The 20,266-nt window shown below is 45.3% G+C and overlaps 1 protein-coding gene across 2 annotated transcripts; it reads right to left on the bottom strand.

Annotated features, from left to right (window-relative positions):
- Window positions 1-202: 202 nt before the first annotated feature.
- POLR3C (RNA polymerase III subunit C) lies at window positions 203-20,119 on the bottom strand. Of its 2 annotated transcripts, none has more exons than XM_004581839.3 (15): window positions 19,964-20,119; window positions 17,984-18,150; window positions 17,181-17,436; window positions 16,884-17,069; window positions 14,630-14,718; window positions 9,240-9,344; window positions 9,054-9,146; window positions 6,882-6,962; window positions 6,596-6,647; window positions 5,894-5,954; window positions 5,305-5,455; window positions 4,530-4,631; window positions 4,359-4,408; window positions 3,811-3,960; window positions 203-631 (listed from the first exon to the last, which is right to left on the bottom strand). In XM_004581839.3, the coding sequence occupies exons 2-15, from the start codon at window positions 18,128-18,130 to the stop codon at window positions 550-552; spliced, it is 1,605 nt and encodes a 534-aa protein (XP_004581896.1). In that variant the 5' UTR covers window positions 18,131-18,150; window positions 19,964-20,119; the 3' UTR covers window positions 203-549. The 2 variants fall into 2 exon arrangements, with proteins under 2 accessions (XP_004581896.1, XP_058516133.1); XM_058660150.1 differs by lacking the exon at window positions 19,964-20,119 and adding an exon at window positions 19,797-19,939.
- Between the last annotated feature and the right edge of the window lie 147 nt (window positions 20,120-20,266).

Raw genomic sequence — 20,266 nt, 5'->3', positions numbered from 1 at the left:
AATGTGCTAAGTGTTCCACATATGTAACTTCAGACACACTGAAGCCTGGGGCTGGCAAATACTGCTTTTAGCCACACTGAGTTAGTGTGCCTGCTTAGACTATTCCACCTACTAGCCCTGAAAATAGTGTCCCTCCACTTCCTGCCCTGTGCCCTTACAAGATGTCTATGTGTGTTAAATATTAAAGCTCAACATAACAAAGAACAGCCATTGATTTTTTTATTTTATTTTTTGTAAGTCACTGACTTTTGAAAGTGGAACTATTTAGGAAAAACTTTCCTATTGCCAGAGATGCTCAACAGGCTTTGGTGAGATCTTGATGACATTTGACAGATGATTAATTTGGTTTATCCAAATTTCCAGTGCTGAGGGTTTGAAAGAATAAGATAAAAAACAAATCAGTCAACTTTGACAGTTCAAATTCTTGCCACCTAGCTGACAGGTGTGGGGTGGGAGGTATTAGCACAGGAATCGGCAACGAATGCATCCAGGCAACTCCTTGCTTTTCTTTCCACAGCTCCAGAATGTCTAAGAGTGGCTTCTTCTGGGTCACAGTCTCTTCATGGTGCTCTCGATGTAGGACTCCAGCAGGAAGATGGTTTCATCCACCTGGATCTCACTGGCATCCAATCTGTGGGAAGAAGTGAAAACATCTGCCCAGACTGAATCTTAATTAGCATATTTATTTATATTTAAAAATTAATTTATCCTACTGTAGATTTTTTCTTTTTCTTTTTTCTTTTTTTTAAAGATTTATTCATTTTATTACAGCCAGATATACACAGAGGAGGAGAGACAGAGAGGAAGATCTTCCGTCCATTGATTCACTCCCCAAGTGAGCCGCAACGGGCCGGTGCGCGCCGATCCGAAGCTGGGAACCTGGAACCTCTTCCAGGTCTCCCATGCGGGTGCAGGGTCCCAATGCATTGGGCCGTCCTCAACTGCCTTCCCAGGCCACAAGCAGGGAGCTGGATGGGAAGTGGAGCTGCCGGGATTAGAACCGGAGCCCATATGGGATCCCGGGGCTTTCAAGGCGAGGACTTTAGCCGCTAGGCCATGCTGCCGGGCCCTTTTTTTTTTCTTTTTAAAAGATCAATTTATGTATTTGAGAGACAGTTATAGAGAGGAAAGGAAAGAAACAGTAGAGACATATTCTCTTTGCTGATTTACTTCTCAAATGGCCACAGTGGCCAGGGCTGGGTTTTATTGAAGCTAACAATCAGGAGCTTCTTCTGGGTCTCCCGTGCACATGCAGAGGCCCAAGCACGTATCCAGCCTCTGCTGCTTTCCATGCGCATTAGCAGGGAGCTGGATCAGAAGTGGAGATGCTGGGACTGGAAATGATACTCATCTTGGATGCTGGTATCGCAGGCAGTAGCTTACCCTGATATGCCATAACGCTGGTCCCTACTTTATCTTGTTCATTTCAAAGAGAGACGGATTTCTCACCTATCGATTCACTCCCCGAATGCCCTCCACGGGACAGACCAGGCTGCAGCCAGGAGCCCAAGTCAATCCAGGTCTCCCTCATGGGGGCAGGGACCCAAGTGCTTGCCATGTACTGGCTGCCTCCCAGGGTGTGCCTTAACAGAAAGCCAAACTGAGCAGCAAAGCTAACACTTAAGCCCAGGCACTCCTGTATGGGATGCAGGTGTCTTAATCACTGTGCCACAAGCCTACCCTACATTAGCATATTAGAGACTGGAGCCTCTGGCCATGGAGAGTTGCTTGTGGGTAGTATGAAGGAAAATGAACAGCTCATTCGCCCATTTCCTGAGTGTCTCCTCTGTGCCAGACATGGGGGAAACTGCTGAGGATGTTCAAGACAGAAGTTCTGCCCTGTAGGAAGTTACAGTCTGACTTGCAACCAGGAGAACAGTGCATGCAAAGGCACAAGTGTAAAGGACTCATGAGAGGCTGACAGTGGTGCTGAAGCTTAGAATGGTGATCAGGAAGAGAAGGGAACTTCCTTGACCTAATGAAAGTCACGCAGAAGAAGGTCACAGGTTCATGAAGAAAGACTGAAAGCTCTTCCCTAAGACCAGGAATAAGACCAGGATGTCTGCTTTTCCATTTCTGTTTATCCCTTTTCTGGAGCTTCTAGTCAGGACGATCAGGCAAAAAAAGCTAAAGGCATCCACTGAGAAAGGAGAAATAAAATTACTCCCATTCACTGAAGACATGGTCCTATAAGACAGGATTTCAAAAACGGGGGCAAGGCTGTGACCTAGTGGTAAAGCTTCTGCCTGTGGGGCCCGGCGGCGTGGCCTAGCGGCTAAAGTCCTCGCCTTGAAAGCCCCGGGATCCCATATGGGCGCCGGTTCTAATCCCGGCAGCTCCACTTCCCATCCAGCTCCCTGCTTGTGGCCTGGGAAGGCAGTTGAGGACAGCCCAATGCATTGGGACCCTGCACCCGCATGGGAGACCCGGAAGAGGTTCCAGGTTCCCGGCTTCGGATCGGCGCAGCATCAGCCCGTTGCGGCTCACTTGGGGAGTGAACCATCGGATGGAAGATCTTCCTCTCTGTCTCTCCTCCTCTGTGTATATCTGGCTGTAATAAAATGAATAAATCTTTCAAAAAAAAAAAAAAAAGCTTCTGCCTGTGCACTTGATAGGTGTGTTGGTTCGAATTCTGGCTGCTCTACTTCCCATCTAACTCTCTGCCAATTTGCCTGGAAAAGCAGTGGAGGACGATCTGATTGCTTGGATTTCTGCCACCGACATGGGAGACCTGGAGAGAGTTCTAGGCTCCTGGTTTTATCCTGGCTGTTCTGGCCATTTGGACAGTGAACCAGGGGATGGAAGATTTCTGTTTCTTTCTCTCTCTGTTCCTTTGCCTTTCAAATGAAATGAAACAAAACAAAACAAAACAACAACAAAAAACCCAAAATTAAACAAACAGAAACCAAACCATTTTGAGAAGGACTAGGAAAGAGGTGCTGAAGGCCTGCACGGGGACCAAGATGGAAGGCCAGATCAGAGATCCAGTATTGAACTATATTCAGTTGTACTTGGAGAGGGTCAGTGTTGCCGGCTCAATTGCCTAATCCTCTACCTGTAAGCACCAGAATTCCTATGGAAGCCTATCTCCCAGCTGCCCCACTTTCCATCTAGCCCCCTGCTTATGGCCTGGGAAAGCAGTGGAGGATGGCCCAAGGCCTTGGAATCCTACACCTGTGCGTGGAAGAAGCTCCTGGCTTCAGATGGGCTCAGCTCTGGCTATTGAGACCATTTGGTGAGTGAAGCAGTGGACGGAAGATCTTTGTCTGTTTCTCCTTCTCTCTATAAAGTCTGCTTTTCCAATAGAAATAAATCAATCTTAAAAAAAGAAAAAGGAACAGTAGTTAGAGAACAAGAGAATGCATGGTGACAGCAGTGAAGCTGAGGGTATCTTCAGAACTGTTGGTGTATTAAGCTGTTGATAGAGTTGGGAAGACAGTGAGCTCAGGTTTGCTCATATTTATTTCTGATTTATTTATTTTCCAAAAGTTATAGAGAGAAAGAGCCAGAGAGCTCTGTCATTTGCTGGTTCATTTCCTAGATGGCTGCAACAGCCAGTGCTGGGCCAGGTTGGAATCAGGAGCTTCATTCCCATCTTTCATGAGAATAGCAGGAATATAAACATTTGGGCCATTTTCTGTTGCTTTTTCAGGCCACTATCAAGGGCCTGTATTGGAAGTGGAGCAGCTGGGACTTGAACTGGTGCCCATAAGACATGTCAGCATCACAGGCAATGGCCTGCTTTGCTATGCCACATGCTGGTTCCTCTGGGAGGCATGCTGGGATGGATCTGAAGGTTATGATACTCACTTGTTGACATTGCGTTTCAGGGTCTCCAGCTGCTGCCGTTCAGGGGCTGTGATCATCTCCTCTATTTCCTGTAACTGGGCCTCCTCGGCCCCAGTGGCCTGCATAGATGCAATGATGGCCTCCACCCTCTGAGACTTTTCTAATAGACGCCTGTCAGACAAACAGAGCTCTGAGAGCATGTTCTTAAACAGTGGAGATTCCCTTACCCTTCATCTCTGAGGCAAACTCCCCTTTACCACATTCTTGGTCAAAGTCATCCTTGAAGGATGTTTTCCTACAAACTCCATTGGATATAGTAACTTAATGCCTGAAACCTTCACTATCTCTTATTTTCCCTTAAAGTTAGTGCGTTCGTATGTTTCTCAAAAGCATTTCCCTGGTGGTATATTAGAAAAAAGTACACTAATGCATGATGTATGCCAACTTAAGCCAGTAATTTAGTGCAATTACACTGGTTACTGTCTCTTGGATTTCATTTCCGTAAGAAATTTCCCTTCAGGTCTTGGATCTTGAAAAACGCGAAGGACTCAACTGAAAATGCTACTCACTTGTTCTCTTTGGTTTCAAACTGCCTCCTTTCCATCAGGTTGGCTATGCTCTGAGGAAAGAGAAGAGAAACACACAATCTTGTTTCTGTATCTCATGTAAAATGGGATGAAGGCCCACGGGCAAGACATGTCCGTGTGTGGGATACTGGGGAGTCTGTTCAGAGGACTTACCTTGTAGCACCTGTGCAGTAACATCCGGGCAGCTGAGAGCACATTCACAGTATACAAGTAGAAGGTCCTGGATGGAGCATGATCTGGAGTTTTGGGGATTTCCTAATAACTCACAGAAGGAAAAAGAGAGCCAACAGTGTTGCTCACAGCTGGCATGGGTCCCACCTGGAGCCACTCAGCGCTCTCTTTCATTGACACTCTCCCCACCCTTGTCATTCAGCCCGTGTTCATTGTACATGGAGAGCTGTGTTGTTCTCCCATTTCACACCAGCATCTCGAGTGGGGAAGAACAGAAAGGCAACTAACATTTGCTGAGCAATTCTGTGTGTCTGGTAGTATCTGATCTTAAACTGATATCCTTGTTAGTCCATCTATCACTCTTTTACAGATGTGAAGATGACGGTAGGTAACTTGCTCAGTAACTGGGTAAGAGGCTAAACCACTACTACAAAATGTGTTCTTTTTACTTCTTCACAGAGTCTACTACAGTTGTCCAAGGACCCAGCAAATACTGTTAACAGACTTAATTTAGGAAAGGGCAGAAGTGGCAGGGAAAAAGGTGGCCTTCTTGTGCTTTGATTTGGCTGTAACTCTTTCCTATCAGGCCAGCTAAAACTATAATAACCTTCAAATTCTTTTTATGTCCTGTGAGCCATCTCCTCTGTCTCTAAGCTGGATCTAGAGCTTGTTTCGGGGTTTTGGAGATTTTTTGTCTCAAAGTTTTTCTCACTGTAGGCCAGCTTCAGTGATTGCCGATTTTTACACCATTGGTTACCTGGAGTGATACGAAATTTTCAGAGAGCATCTTATATAGCATATCTTTTGCCTCCTTTGCAGGAATCATTGCGAAATCTTCTACCTGCTTCTGCTCCAAGTGTTTCTTTTGCAAAACTAGACGGAATATTCTGGCACAGCGAGACCCAAACCTGGAAAGGAATAAAGAAAGCGAATAGGAATGCCGACCAAGAGCAGCTTCAGCTCTAATCACAGATGGTGTTGTCCTAGTCCACGTGTGCAGCCAGACAGGAGAAGCAGTGATTAGGTTCTTCTCACAGCTCCACAGGCTGGTGATGGTACTGTTAATCACAGCAAGGTATGTCACCAAGTGCTGACTTGTCTGAATGCCACAGTTCTTGCCTGTGTAAGCAAAGGTTTAGGGACACTAGCTAATTTGCATCATTGGGAACTGAACGGATTTGCTAGGGTACAAAGCAGTACACGAGGGATCCATGGCAGGCCAGTGGGAAAATGGGGCAAAGTGTACAAAGCTGGGCTTATATTAGCTGCTCATATAGTGACCAAGTTACATGTTCAAATAGGGTATAGACAAGGAGGGTTTCACCCCAACCCCAATGACCTCTTACCTCTCCTGTACGACGGACTCCAGAGTGGCTGTGGCCAAAGATGCCAGTGCCTTGTGGAGGTCTTTACGTGGATGATTAAGGTCACTTACTAATGCTTGGTCTGGTTGCTGGGATCTTAGTTTTATTTGTATGTTTCTGTTTCTAACTTACAACTAAAATTTAAATGCTATCAGCATGTAAGCCTTATGGATTTTGTTTACTGAGCGTGTCTAAGTAAGGGGCTGGCTTAACTATGGTTTGGTTGCCAATAAGCCCTTTTAGGGGTAGGCATTTGCTGCAGTAGTTGGCATGCTGCTTGGGCTGCTTGTGTCCCACATGGCAGTGCCCAAGTTCTGAGTCCTGCCTCTATTTCTGATTCTAGCTTCTGACTGATGCAGTCCCTGGAAAACAGCAGTGATGGCTCATATGGCTGTGAGCCTGCCACCATGCATGAGAACTTGATTGAGTCCTGGGCTCCGAGCTTCAGCTTGGATGAGCCCAAACTGTTGTTGAGTGTTTGGGGAATGAATCAGTAGTTAGGAGATCTGCCTCTCTGTTTCAAATAAAATAAATTTATAAAAGCACTTTTTACTTCACCATCAATGTAGTTCACTGAAAATTCACAGAAAAATTTTATATTACTAAATCCTTTTTTTTTGGTAAGTTGCTTTCTGCTTCATAGTGCAGGCTGCCTGACCACAAAGAAGTAATCGGTAAGGATACTGATGACGTACACTCCTCCGCCACTGTCGCCAGACTTCCCAACAAACTCTAGCTAGGAAACAGAGAGAGAGAGAGAGAGAGAGTGTTGAGTGGGAGGCAGAGTGATCCTGAGCCCACTGGAGCAAATCTGGCCAACGGTCTACAGCAGGTAGACTTTTTACCAGATGATGCTGGGGAAACTGAAGTGGCTGGGCATAAAATAGGGCCTGAAGAGAACGATACACAGTACCGGTAAATTGCAAATCGAGCACAACAAGGGTAGGGGGAGAAACAAAAATGAACTTACAGGATCATCTGCCAGCAAAGTGAGGTACTGATCAAGAACTTGCTTAGAGATATTGTAGCCCACAGGTAGGGATCTGAAGATCTATATAGGAAAAAGGAGAAATGGGCTGGGGACTCTGAGTTAATGAAACAGAGAGGTTTTGATTTTAAAATGTATAAAAAATGCCTGGAAACAATCACAATATATCTGTTTGCAAGACTGAAAATAGAGAGCCACTCCAAATGTCTAGTAATACCAGCTGATGTCAATGAATGGAACACGAAGCAGGGAGAGAGCAGGAGAGAAAAGAAATGCATGCAACAGTTTTATAAATACTGGCAAGAAAAGAAGTTTTATATATATTATCATGAAAAAAAGTTATACAACAGCATGCATAGTCTTTTTTTTTTGGAATTAAGAAATACATATATATCTGCTGGACTCTATGTTTGGTATATGCTTGCAATGAGGGAATCTCAACTGAACTTTAACTGTGGTTATGTAACAAGGTGGAGGAATCCACCATGGGGGGAGGGTTTGGGGAGGGGTGGGGAGAATCCCAGTGCCTATGAGACTGTGTCACATAATACAATGTAATTAGTGAATAAATTAAAAAAAAAGAAATACATATATCCAGATATAGCCAGCCTATGCATATAAAAAGTATAAATACACACTCTGAACTATTAACAAGGGTTTCTGGGTTTTGGATTTAGTAAAATTACATTTTAGATTGAGAGATGATCAGACAATAAAAGCACAAATCTTAAAGGTTAGTTTAATGAATGTTCACAATTGTATACAACAAGATTATTCCACCACTCTTGAAAGTTTGGGAAGTTCTCCCTAAACTATGATCTTTTCAACCCTGATCAACCATGTATACATTATCAAAGAACTGAAATTTATTTAAAAAAAAAAAAGTAAGTAAGTTTGGGAAACTGTAAGTTTATTTTTTTTAAAAAAGATTTATTTATTTTTATTGGAAAGGCGGATATACAGAGAGGAGGAGAGACAGAAAGATTTTCCGTCTGATGATTCACTCCCCAAGGGAGCGCAACAGCCGGTACTGCGCCGGTCTGAAGCTGGGAGCCAGGAGTTCTTCCGGGCCTCCCACATGGGTGCAGGGTCCCAAGGCCCTGGGACATCCTTGACTGCTCTCTCAGGCCACAAGCAGTGAGCTGAATGGGAAGCGGGGCTGCCGGGATTAGAACCGGCGCCTATACGGGATCCCGGCGCGTTCAAGGCGAGGACTTTAGCCACTAAGGCCACTGCGCCAGGCCCTATATCCGCCTTTCTAATAAAAATAAATTAAAAAAAAAAACACACACACACACACAAAACATGCTAGCTGGAATGCTTGCATCCCATGCTGAAATGTCTGCATGGGAGTCTCAGCTCTGTGTCCCATCCCAGCTTCCTGTGAATACACACCCTAGGAGGCAGAAAGCTGAAGTCCATGGCTTCAGCCTGGCCCACTTGCGGTGCTGCAGGTGTTAGAGGCTGAGCCAGTAGATACAAGGCATCTTCCTCTGTCTTTGCGATTCAAGTAAGTAAGTAAGTAAGTAAGATAAATAAATAAATAAAAGACCTCCTCCCTGCAAGAATAAGTTATACTTAGTGGATAGGTACTCTGAGTAACAAAATGGTTTAACTTGTAAAAGCTTGATCCCAGGGTCTGTGCTGTGATGCAGTGGATTAAGCTGCTGCCAGCAGTGATGTTGGTTCAAATTCTGGCAGCCCCATTTGTGATCCAGCTCCCTACTGATGTGTCTGGGAAAGCAGTGGAGGATGACTCAAGTGCTTGCCCCCTGTACCCACATGGGAGAAGCCCACGGGTCCTGGCTCTGGATCGGCTGAGCTCTGGCTGTTGTGGCCATTTGGGGAGTGAACAGTGGCTGAAAAGCTCTCCCTGTCTCTTCCTCTCACAAGCTCTGTCAAATAAATAAAACCTTGAAAAGAAAAGAAAGGAAAAAAAAAAAAAAAAAAAAAGGAAAGGAGAGGTAAGGAAAGACAAGGGAAGGAAAGGAAATAGGCTGGATTCCAAGAGACCAGACCTTTTAGCACTCGCCACTTAAGAATCCTTATCAAGCACTTACCCTTTTCTTTCAAGCTCAGGCTTCCGACTAACCCCACATTCTGTGTGTACTCCCTAAGAGTCTATCAGAAACATGCACAAGAACCCAAACCTACCTCATTGGAAGATAGTGGCTGGGTGAAGGTAGCACTGGAGGGTGTGGTGATCTCACTCATCCGGAGCATGGTCCGCACAATCTCGCTGCTTGTCTGGGTTTGAGGGGTACAAGGGAGTTCAGAATTCACTGTGCTGCCCTGGCTCGGGGCCAATGGCTACAAACAAGCTAATGCCCCAGATATTACCTGGTCCATCCTGTTGGCAATCGCGCTCACGATGGCTTGATTACGGAAATGCTGATGGAACCTGTCAAGGTTGGCCTGCCAGTAAATCCCATCATCCGGAACGGGCTGAGAAGACAGTGATGAGAAATGGATGTGCTCTGAGTTGTCGGTGAGGGTCCGCTCTGTAAATATTTGCCATTTTTCTTCTTGTCCAGTGGTAACTGATAGGACACCAATCAATCACGTGCCCTGACAAACCTCAACTGCAACAGGTTCTCTGAGCTCACCTTCAGTTTTTTCTTCCTAATTAAACTCTTCTCCACCTGAGCCTACCCTTCTCACTTCCAGCATGACCTTGCCTCTGATTTCAGAGAAAATGGAAATTATCACGTCAGACTTAACCCAGCTTTGTGCAGACATTCACTCACATCGATCACCATGGAAAATGTTCTTCCTTTTGCTTACAGTTTGTGCCCATGCTGATGACACCCTATGGCTTGTTCATTCTCAGGGACCCAGCTGTTTTCCATCCTGCTCTGGAAATCCTATAACATCTCCTGTTTCTTTTCTATGTTTTAAAAAAGATTTACTGGGCCCGGCGGCGTGGCCTAGCGGCTAAAGTCCTCGCCTTGAAGGCGCCAGTATCCCATATGGGCGCCGGTTCTAATCCCGGAAGCTCCACTTCCCATCCAGCTCCCTGCTTGTGGCCTGGGAAAGCAGTTGAGGACGGCCCAATGCATTGGGACCCTGCACCCGTGTGGGAGACCTGGAAGAAGTTCCTGGTTCCTGGCATTAGATCGGCGCGTATCGGCCTGTTGCGGCTCACTTGGGGAGTGAATCATCGGATGGAAGATCTTCCTCTCTGTCTCTCCTCCTCTCTGTATGTTTGACTTTGTAATAAAAATAAATCTTTAAAAAAAAAAAAAGATTTACTTATTTTTATCAAAAAGGCATATTTTTACAGAGAGAAGGATAGAGAGAGAAATTTCATCTGCTGCTTTACTACTCAAATGACTCCAATGGCCAGAGCCAGGAGATTCCTCCAAGTCTCCTATGTGGGTGCAGGTCCCAAGGACTGGAGCCATCTTTTACTGCTCTCCCAGCCTAGAGGAAAAGAGCTGGATCGGAAGCGAAGCAGCCAGGGCTCAAACCAGCGCCCGTATTGGATGCCTGTGCTATAGGTGGAAGCTTAGCCTGTTAAGCCACCACACTGGCTCCAGCTTCTTTTTTTACTTGTTTCTTTTGATGCGCTTTTGCCTTGTCCAGTGTCTTCTAGAATTCTTTCTGAACCTTATACCATCCCTCCACTTCCTTCCAGTCAGAGCCAAACTTCTCAAAGTGGTGATCATCCTAGCTATATACTCGTCCTTGAGGAGATTCTTGTTGCTACATTCAAAATACAGTTTCTAGTTCTGATCTCCTTTGAAGCAAATAACTGAGTTGAACACTTACCTCCTCTTAGGAATTAATGTGCCCATTAGATTTTATGACAATTTTTCCCAAGGTTTACTTCTAACCTTCCTTAGTCTTCACAGATTCCTCTTCCAGATTATCTAGAAATACAGGTTCTTCAGAAGTCTGTCCATAACCCTCCATTCTTTGAAATCATATGCTGTCCTTCATGTGATTTGACCTGTGTTCCAGGCTTCAACTATTTGGATACCTTTCCAAATCTCTTTAACCTGCTGCACTCCAAAAGCACAGATTCAACTGTATCTGACACTTATACCTGTCCCCCTAAACTTCTTTTTCCATTTTTAAACTTTTTTTTTAAATAACTATGCTATTATTAACAATTTCTTAAGCTACAATCTTGGGTAACATCCCTAGCTTTTTGCTCTCCCACTTCTGTTATTTCATCATTACACTTTGTATTTTTTCTTATTTGTTAGATGTATAGTTTTCTTTATCCTGCCATTATCTTATTTTAGGCTCTATGGTATAAACTGATTTTTACAATAGACTGCTAGCTGGTTTTCTTCAAAAACAAAAACAAAAAATAAAACAACAACAGAAACAAAAAAACAAACCAGAAGATACTCCAAAGTTATGGAGTGTTCTGCTGAAAAATAAAACTATTCAAAGTCTGCTCTGGTTTGAATAGGACATGGCTCCCAAACTCACGCAGATGTTTAATATCCAAAATTACAAGAGAATGCAACCAAGAAGGTGGGGGTTGTACGTATCTATGGTTTGGGAGGTCCATAAGTCCCTAGGGTGGACTCTGGGACAGTAGTTCTCATGACAAGGTTGGGTAAGGACCTGTGAGTTGGGCGCAGCCTCTCTCTGCTTCCGGGTTCACCATGAGATTGCTCCTTGGCATACGCTCTACAGATGGCTGAACCAAACACCTTGGACTATGAACCTCAAAATTGTGAGGCAGAATAAATCTCATTCCTTCATAAGTAGCTCACTAATACAGAGTCTCACAGTTAAGACCTTGTGCTGTGGTAATCTTTCAAAAATATAAACCCAGGCATGGGTGTTATGACACAGAAGGCAAAGTTAATGTTTGGGATGATCACACTACGAACTCGAGTGCTTATGCAAATCCTGGCTATTTTGCTTCTGACTGAGCTTACTGTTAATGCATTAGGAAGGCAACAGCTGATGGCTCGAGACCTTGGGTTCCTATTACCCACCCAAGTAGAAGACTCGGAGGGAGTTCCTGGCTCCTGGCTTCATAGCCCCAGCTGCTGTGTTTTAGGAGTGAACCAGCAGGTTAAAAACTATCTTGGCCTTTTCCTTTCTGTCACTCTGCCCTTCAAATAAATAAACACGTAGATAAATCCATACACACACACGAACACAAATACATATGTCTATACAAATCCAGTAAATTAATTTCCCTTCAGAGGCTTTCCACTGACTTCAGGGTGTAGTTCAAACTTCTCTGTCAAGCAAATAACATCTGTTGAGGTGCTGCCAATATTCCAGTTATGAGGGACATGGTACTGTCCTCAATGACCTTATTTTCTATTGGGAACAGGAAGATGAACACATGGGACTAGCACCATGACTCAACAGGCTAATCTACCCTCAAGTGTTACCAGCATCCCACATGGACACTGGTTCCAGCTGCTCCACATCCCATCCAGCTCCCTGCTTGTGGCCTGGGAAAGCAGCAGAGGATGGCCCAAAGCCTTGGGACTCTACACTCATATGGGAGACCCAGAAAAGCTTTGGCTCTGGTTTTGGATCAGCTCAGAACCAGCTGTTGCAAACATCTGGGGAATGAACCACCAGGTGGAATAATCCTCTTTCTCTCTTGCCTTTTCCAAATTAGCCTTGCAAATAAAAATAAATCTTAAAAAAAAAAGAGATAAATACAAGTACAAAGAATAAATCATTTTAACTATAAATATAAAGCTAGGAAGAAAATGGAATGGGAAAATGTGGTAGAGACGAGAGCAGGAGTGGGTAGCAAGTCTTCTAAGAAAACAGCATAGAAGTGAAGATCTGAACGAAGAAAAAGAAGCAACTCTATGAAGATGTGGGCAAAAGGAAAGGGAATAGGGCAAATTCTGAAGACTAGCAAGAGTTTAAGAGGGTTGAGGGACAGAAAGAAAACTTGTAGCTGGAACACAGAGAGCACGTGGGAGAATGGAAAGAGCTGAAGCTAGGGAGCCTTGTCTCCGGCAGCCCATGGAAGGGCCTGGATCTATGAATGTCTGTAGCTTGCATTTCCTTTAAATGGCAATGTGGTAATGGCAGTCTAATCAGTGATATTTCTGCTTGGTTTTTTTTTTTTCTTTTTTCCGTTTAGTAGCTACAAATGCAGATAGGAAGACACCATTAAGGGGTACACTGATGACGTACTCATAGGAGATGACAGTGCCCTGGGAGTAAGGAAATAGCAATGGAGAAGAAATGGTTGGGTGTGAGGTAGTTTTGGGAACTGGACTGACAGGTTTCACTGTTAGATCAGAGGGCTACAAGGATTTTGGCCTAAGCAAATGGTGGTGTACCAAGGGGCAAGCCTAGTGGTAGTTCCCTTTAGGACTAAGATGAAGAAGCTTAGGAGAGCAGCTGGCAGCTAGCAGGTTAGCTGCCTGCTGTGGTTTTGGCATCTCATATGATCCCTGGTTCATGTTCTAGCTGTTCTGCTTCCAATCCAGCTCCCTAAGAAAGACTTGGGAAAGCAGAGGAAGATGGCCCAAGTCCTTGGGCCTCTGTACCCATGTGGGAAACCCAGAGGAAGCTCCTGGCTTCAGACTGGCCCAGCTTTGGCTGTTGCTCCCATTTGGGATGTGAACCAGAGAATGAAAGCTCTCTCTAACTCTGCCTTTAAAGTAAAAATAAAATAAAAGCTTAGGAGGAAGAAGTTGGGAATGGGGGAGGGTATTATTTATTCTTTTTTGGCTATACTATTTTTGTTAAGGAGTATTTGCTTATTTTACTGTAAAGGCAGTTCAGATTTATGGAGAGGAGAGACAGGCAGAAAGATCTTCCAGCTGCTGGTTTATTCTCCATATGGCCGCAATGGTCAGAGCTGAGATGATCTGGAACCAGGAGTCTCCTTTGGGTCTCCCATGCAGGTGCAGGGTCCCAAGGCTTTGGGCCATCCTCTACTGCTTTACCAGGCCACAAGCAGGGAGTTGGATCATAAATGGAGCAGCCAGGACAGAAACTGGCACTCATATGGGATCCCTGTTCCTGCAAGGTGAGGATTTAGCCATTGAGACATTGTGCCTGGCCCTTGGTCATACTAATCTTGAGATGTAGTTAGATATCTTCATAGAGATGATTTGTATGAGAAGGTATTTTAAAACAGTTCTGTATATCATTATAGACTCATTTCTCACCACTGGGGCTCATGGTGCTATAGGTTCTAGCCACATAAAACAACCTACTTTTTTTTTTTTTTTAAGATTTATTACTTATTTTTATTGGGAAGTCAGATATGCAGAGAGGAGGAAAGACAGAGAGGAAGATCCTCCGTCCAGTAATCAACTCCCCCAGTGACCGCAACGGCCGGTGCTGTGCCAATCCAAAGCCGGGAACCTGGAACCTCTTCCGGGTCTCCCACACAGGTGCAGGGTCCCAAGGCCTTGGGCCGTCCTCAACTGCTTTCCCAGGCCACAAGCAGGGAGCTGGATGGGAAGTGGAGCTGCCGGGATTAGAACTGGCGCCCACATGGGATCCCGGCGCATTCAAAGCAAGGACTTTAACTGCTAGGCCACAGTGCCGGTCCCGAACAACCTACTTTTTCAAGGACCTGTTTTGCATAACTATTATTTCTGGTCAACAACTGAATCAATTAAGTCTCAGAAGGGAGACAGCAATGGAGTTCACTCTCTTTGTTGGTGTATTCTTGGCAAAACTGAACCAAGTTCATGATCTTGGGACTTGTTATCTGAGTGCTTTCTGGCCTGCTGCAGGGAGAAGACTCCTTAATCAAGTACTATTACCTCTTTGCTGTCTGTGCTGTGCTTCGCCTTCTTGGCCTTGGGCTCCCCGGTAGCATCTTCCTCAGACGATCTCCTCCTCTTCCCTTTTCCTGACAAATACAAAAACTCAACAGTTAGGTGACATCTTGTGTGATGACAGAAAGTGACCACCCCTGACAAGGGCTCTCTCTTCATCTCAAAGACATCTGTAGCTGCTGTTAGGTTAAGAGTTCTCTAAGCTTGGACCCGGCGGCGTGGCCTAGTGGCTAAAGTCCTCACCGTGAACGTGCCAGTATCCCATATGGGCGCCGGTTCTAATCCCGGCAGCTCCACTTCCCATCCAGCTCCCTGCTTGTGGCCTGGGAAAGCAGTTGAGGACGGCCCAATGCATTGGGACCCTGCACCCACGTGGGAGACCTGGAGGAGATTCCTGGCTCCTGGCTTTGGATCGGCGCAGCACCGGCCGCTGCAGTCACTTGGGGAGTGAATCATCGGATGGAAGATCTTCCTCTCTGTCTCTCCTCCTCTGTGTATATCTGACTTTGTAATAAAAATAAATAAATCTTTAAAAAAAGTTTTCTAGGCTTTGGAACCATAAGAAACTCAAGTAGATGATGAAGTTACATAAAATTCAGCAAGTTCAAGAAAAAATTCCTCATCTTTCTCCTTCACACTGGGTTCTCTTGCAATGCTTCCTTTTATAACAAATGGCACCATCATCCCCCCACATGCACAGGTCAGACACGCAGATGCTTCTGGACACCTCTGCCCCCCTCATCCCTTCTGAATTGAATTTTCCAACAGTCTGTTTACATTTTCCTTTGTCTATCCTCCCCTCCTTTCTTATTTTTTTGAATTTATTTGTTTTTTATTTATTTGTTTTTATTTTTATTGGGAAGTCAGATATTAATAGAGGAGGAGAGACAGAGAGGAAGAGCTTCTTTCCGCTGATTTGCTCCCCAAGTAGCCTCAACAGCCAGAGCTGAGCCGATCTGAAGCCAGGAACCAGGAGCCTCTTCCACGTCTCCCACAAGGGTGCAGGGTCCCAAGGCTTTGGGCCGTCCTCTACTGCTTTCCCAGGCCACAAGCAGGGAGTTGGATGGGAAGCAGGGCTGCTGGGATTAGAACCGGCGCCCATATGGGATCCTGGTGTGTGTAAGATGAGGACTTTAGCTGCTGGCTACCACACCAGGCCCCCTCCCATTCTTGCTAAAACCAGAAAAAACTCTTTAAAAATGCAAATTAGACCATGTCACTTCCCTGCTTAAAATCATTTAGTGATTTTTCCTTTGCTCTGTTAGGATAAAAAGCAGACGTTCTGTTTGAGTACTTCAAACATTTTGTAAAAAATGAAATTAAGAGGGCCTGGCATAGTAGCCTAGTGGCATGCACCAGGATTCCATGTGGTTGCTGGTTCTAATCCCGGCAGTCCCACTACCTGTCCAGCTCCCTGCTTGTGGCCTGGGAAAGCAGTCGAGGACGGCTCAATGCCTTGGGACCCTGCACCCATGTGGGAGACCTGGAAGGGGCTCCTGGCTCCTGGCCTTGGATGGGCTCAGCTCTGGCTGTTGTGGCCGCTTGCAGAGTGACTCACTGGACGGAAGATCTTCCTCTCTGTCTCTCTTCCTCTCTGTATATCTAATAAAACTAAATAAATCTTAAAAATGGAATTAAGAGCTAAGTTCACTTGGATTCAAAATTTTGAAATCTGTGTATACGGTCTCCATAAAATACATTTTCCACAAACTTTTAGAACATAAGGTGTATGAGGGATATAAGGTCTTGCTTGACTCTTATCTCATTTCTCTCCCTTTCCTTGTTCACCTTGTTTTAGCTACACTGACCTTGTGTCTTTTCAAATGCCAATTTTTTTTATCACTATTCCCCAAAAATTTCTTTACTGAAAATTCTCATCCTATTACTTTGTTGGTAGTTTCTACTTGGGCTTCAGCTCACACTCAAATGTCACTTTTTCAAAGAAACGTGTGCCTAAATCCCCAGATAAATCCAGTTCTATCACATAGTTTTACAACGCCTCCTACTCTTCCTTCCTAGTCCTTATCAGCTTGTCATGTATCTAGGTGATTCTTAGGTTTATGTGTATCTTCTGTCTGACTTGGGCTCCATGAGGGCAGGTAACATGAAATTTTCATTATTATAGGCCATAATGTCTGGCACACAGTGGCACAGTCTCCACTGATTAATTCATTAAATAACACATCAAGGAGAGTTTATAATTAGAGCAAGTCATAATTTCAGGGGTTAAAATCCTTACCTATCAAGTTGAGTTTAGGAACCAGGTACATGTCTTTTTCATTAATAACAAGTGTGGGGGCAGGTGGTGGCGGCTCGGAATCTGAATCCGCAGTGGCAGTCACCAACGGGCAGCGTTGTACAAAGTGCGTGTCTGCCAGTCGCACAAATGTGTTTGATACCTCCGCATAGTCCATTGTCTTGCCATCTGTACAATGGGAGGAAAGAGGCAGGTGAGATAGCTCAGGAGAGCTGAAGAGTCACTCCAGTAGCCAGCCAATCTGTGCTTTTTGACAACAGCTGGAGACATGGTACTGACCCTCCATGGTCTCTGTGAGCCGATCTGCCACTTTCTTCACAACAGCAGACATGGTCATTTTGCCATTCAACAGGAGCTCCTCAACAATCAGTTCTCCAGTATCACTGTACAGGGTTTTGATGGTGTAGATGTACCGGGGATACCTGAGCATTCGCAGCATGTGGCTGCACTGGGCTTCATACTCCACGACACCACGTTTGTGCACTTGGTATGTCACCAGGTTATGTTGGATGAGAACACAAAGGGCTTTCTTCACCTACATGGGACTCAAAAGACAGGAAGGATCTGGAGACAGAGCTCGTCACTGCTGCCAATTTTTCTATTCAACCACTTACTGAGCATCAGGAGCTGGTTAGATAACAGCATGGGCTGATTCCCATTACCGATGGAGAAGCTGGTAACAGCAACACGTCAATGGAAGAAATCGGGGCATTCATTCTATGTTCTACGCCTTCTGACGATTACCTTTCAAAGTGTAATGTACTTTCCTCCCATCATTTTCATTTCTTAGCTAGTACTGAGATTACTAGACAATGTGAATAAACAATATATGGGATGGGAAGGGCAAAGATTTACTTAAGAAGCCATGATGAACTGGGAATACCTTGAAAAGTAAAACCATGGGGCCTAAGTTCCACCCTCTTTACCCCCAGGTAATACTGTTCTAATCCTAGGGCAGCCTTTCTCCATCCATTTTCTAGGGAAGAGAATAACAGTTTTCAAAGGCAGGTGAAAGAAACTGATGAAAGAGGAAAAGTACAGACATTTGGGTTGTATAGCTAATTCAGTTATGGATCACATACCTGATCTAGAGATGTCCCTGTGTCATGCACAATTACTCTTAGAGGCTGGCTGCCGGTTCTGATTAGGTGGACTCCAATTTTCTCTACGATCTCTCCAAAATGCTCTTGCAGTAACAAAGAACACAGTTTAATTTCAGCTTGAGTCATTGTCCTAGGGAGTCTCAGAGCTGGAAAAAAAAAAAAACAGAACAAAATTGTATAATATAAAGTTTTCACGTTTGAGGCAGAGCTGGTTATTATAAATTGATGTATTTTTTCTGGAAAACATCTGGACTATACATAACAAGAGCTTTGGAGTCTTGCATAACTTCTACCCAACGATTTTATTTGGAAATTCTGTTCCAAAGATATAATTAAGTGCTATCACTATTCTCTTTATAATGCTGAATCCTGGATCCAATCTAATGTCTTATAAATTATGATATACCCATACAATAGGATACTCTGCCAATAATTAAAATGACTCAGTATAACACATATCCATAATGTATTAAATGACAGGAACCATTGCAAAAAAATACAGACTAGGGCCCGGCGGTGTGGCCTAGCAGCTAAAGTCCTCGCCTTCAGCGCCCCGGGATCCCATATGGGCACCGGTTCTAATCCCGGCAGCTCCACTTCCCATCCAGCTCCCTGCTTGTGGCCTGGGAAAGCAGTCGAGGACGGCCCAATGCATTGGGACCCTGCACCCGCATGGGAGACCTGGAAGAGGTTCCAGGTTCCCAGCATCGGATCGGCACGCACCGGCCCGTTGCGGCTCACTTGGGGAGTGAATCATCGGATGGAAGATCTTTCTCTCTGTCTCTCCTCCTCTCTGTATATCTGACTTTATAATAAATCTTTAAAAAAAATGTAGATTAATTTTGTTTAAAAAAAAAGTATATATAGGATAAAAAGACTGGAAGATTATACATCAGCTTGACGGGATTATAGGTGACTGAGAGACCCAGGATAAGCTCCTAGCTCCTGGCTTTGAACTGGCTTAGCCTGGCTGCTGCAACCATTTGGGGAATGAACTAGCAGATGGAAGATCTTTCTGTCTCTTTGTAAATCTGCCTTTCCAATTAAAAAGTTTAAATAAATCTTAAAAAAAAAAAAAAAGAGAAAGGGTTGGGTACAGGGGCCAGGACTGTGACAGAGGGGGTGAAGCCACCCTTGGTGGCACTGGCATCCCAGGTGGGCACAGTCCTGGCTGCTCCACTTCCAATCCAGCTCCCTGCTAGTGCTGGTGCACTTGGGAAAGCAGGATGGACTTCCCAGGTACTTGGGCCCCTGTACTTAACTGGGAGGCCCTGCTGGGGCTCTTGGGTTCAGCCTGGCCCAGCCCAGGGTTGTTGTGGCCGTGTGGGGAGTGAGCCAGCAGATGGATGATTTTTAACTCTGCCTTTGAAATAAATAAGTAAAAATTAAATAAGTAAAAAATTTTATTTTTCTTTTAAAAAAGAAAGATGAATGTAGATGATTTTACAGCTTATTACTTAATTGTGGAAGAATTACGGTCACCATCACAGCTCGCTGGGGGCCAGCAATTCCCAGTCCCCAAAGAAACAGACAATTGAGAAGGGTACATTAGGAAATGAAGGAGAGCCCCTAATTAGGGTGTTTGCAATGGGAAGTGAGGTGATATTGCTTTTAAGGAAGTATTTAATTCTGACACTTCCACCCCTGGACAGAGGAGACACAGACACGGGCATAGTGGCTTTTAGGATTCCTCCCTTATCACTGCTGCTACCCGAATTCATTTATTCCTGCCAATTCCTTAGAAGCCACGTGTTTGCCCCCTTAAAGCCTCAGGGTTGCCGCAGAGACATACTTCATCCCGTCACACACTGTGCAGAAGCAATGCCCAGACTCCGTACCGACCCGGGAAAGGATTTACAAGACGCTCGGCTCCCGGCTCTGCACTCCTCGCCTCTCGCAGGCTCCCGTTCCGGCCCTGGTCTCCTGTGTGTGTCCAGATTCAGGGCCCCTTGCACTAACCTCAGGGTCCGTGAATCCCGAGGCTGCAAGCCTAAGGCCCCCCGACTTGCCCTCGTCGGCTTCTGAAGGTTCGCGGGAGCCGCCGGGGCAGAGGGGGAGCCCACGGCCCTCTGGTCGGAAGAGGATGGCCACGAAGGAGGACGCAGCTAGGGGGAAAAACGCGTGCCGCTCTACCCCGGCGTGTCGGTGGTTTCCGGGACGCTCTTCCTCTCTCTTCTCGCTGGAAGGTCGGAGGACTGGTCGCGGGCTGTGGGAACCAGCCGGCTGGCTGGCGGGCGGGCCTGGCGGGCGGGCCGCGGGGGC

The sequence above is a fragment of the Ochotona princeps genome, chromosome 2 (assembly GCF_030435755.1).
Source record: "Ochotona princeps isolate mOchPri1 chromosome 2, mOchPri1.hap1, whole genome shotgun sequence".
Lineage (NCBI taxonomy): Eukaryota > Metazoa > Chordata > Mammalia > Lagomorpha > Ochotonidae > Ochotona > Ochotona princeps.
Note: the sequence above shows the minus strand (reverse complement) of the source record. Positions and strands in the feature narration are given on the sequence as shown.

Excerpts from the sequence above, each read along its gene's own strand:
- POLR3C (XM_004581839.3), bottom strand. The coding sequence starts at position 18,130 with ATGACTCAAGCTGAAATTAAACTGTGTTCTTTGTTACTGCAAGAGCAT. Across the intron at positions 17,070-17,180 it reads GCTCACAGAGACCATGGAGG|ATGGCAAGACAATGGACTAT; the intron begins GTCAGTACCATG and ends CCCATTGTACAG. Across the intron at positions 9,147-9,239 it reads TTGCCAACAGGATGGACCAG|ACAAGCAGCGAGATTGTGCG; the intron begins GTAATATCTGGG and ends CCTCAAACCCAG.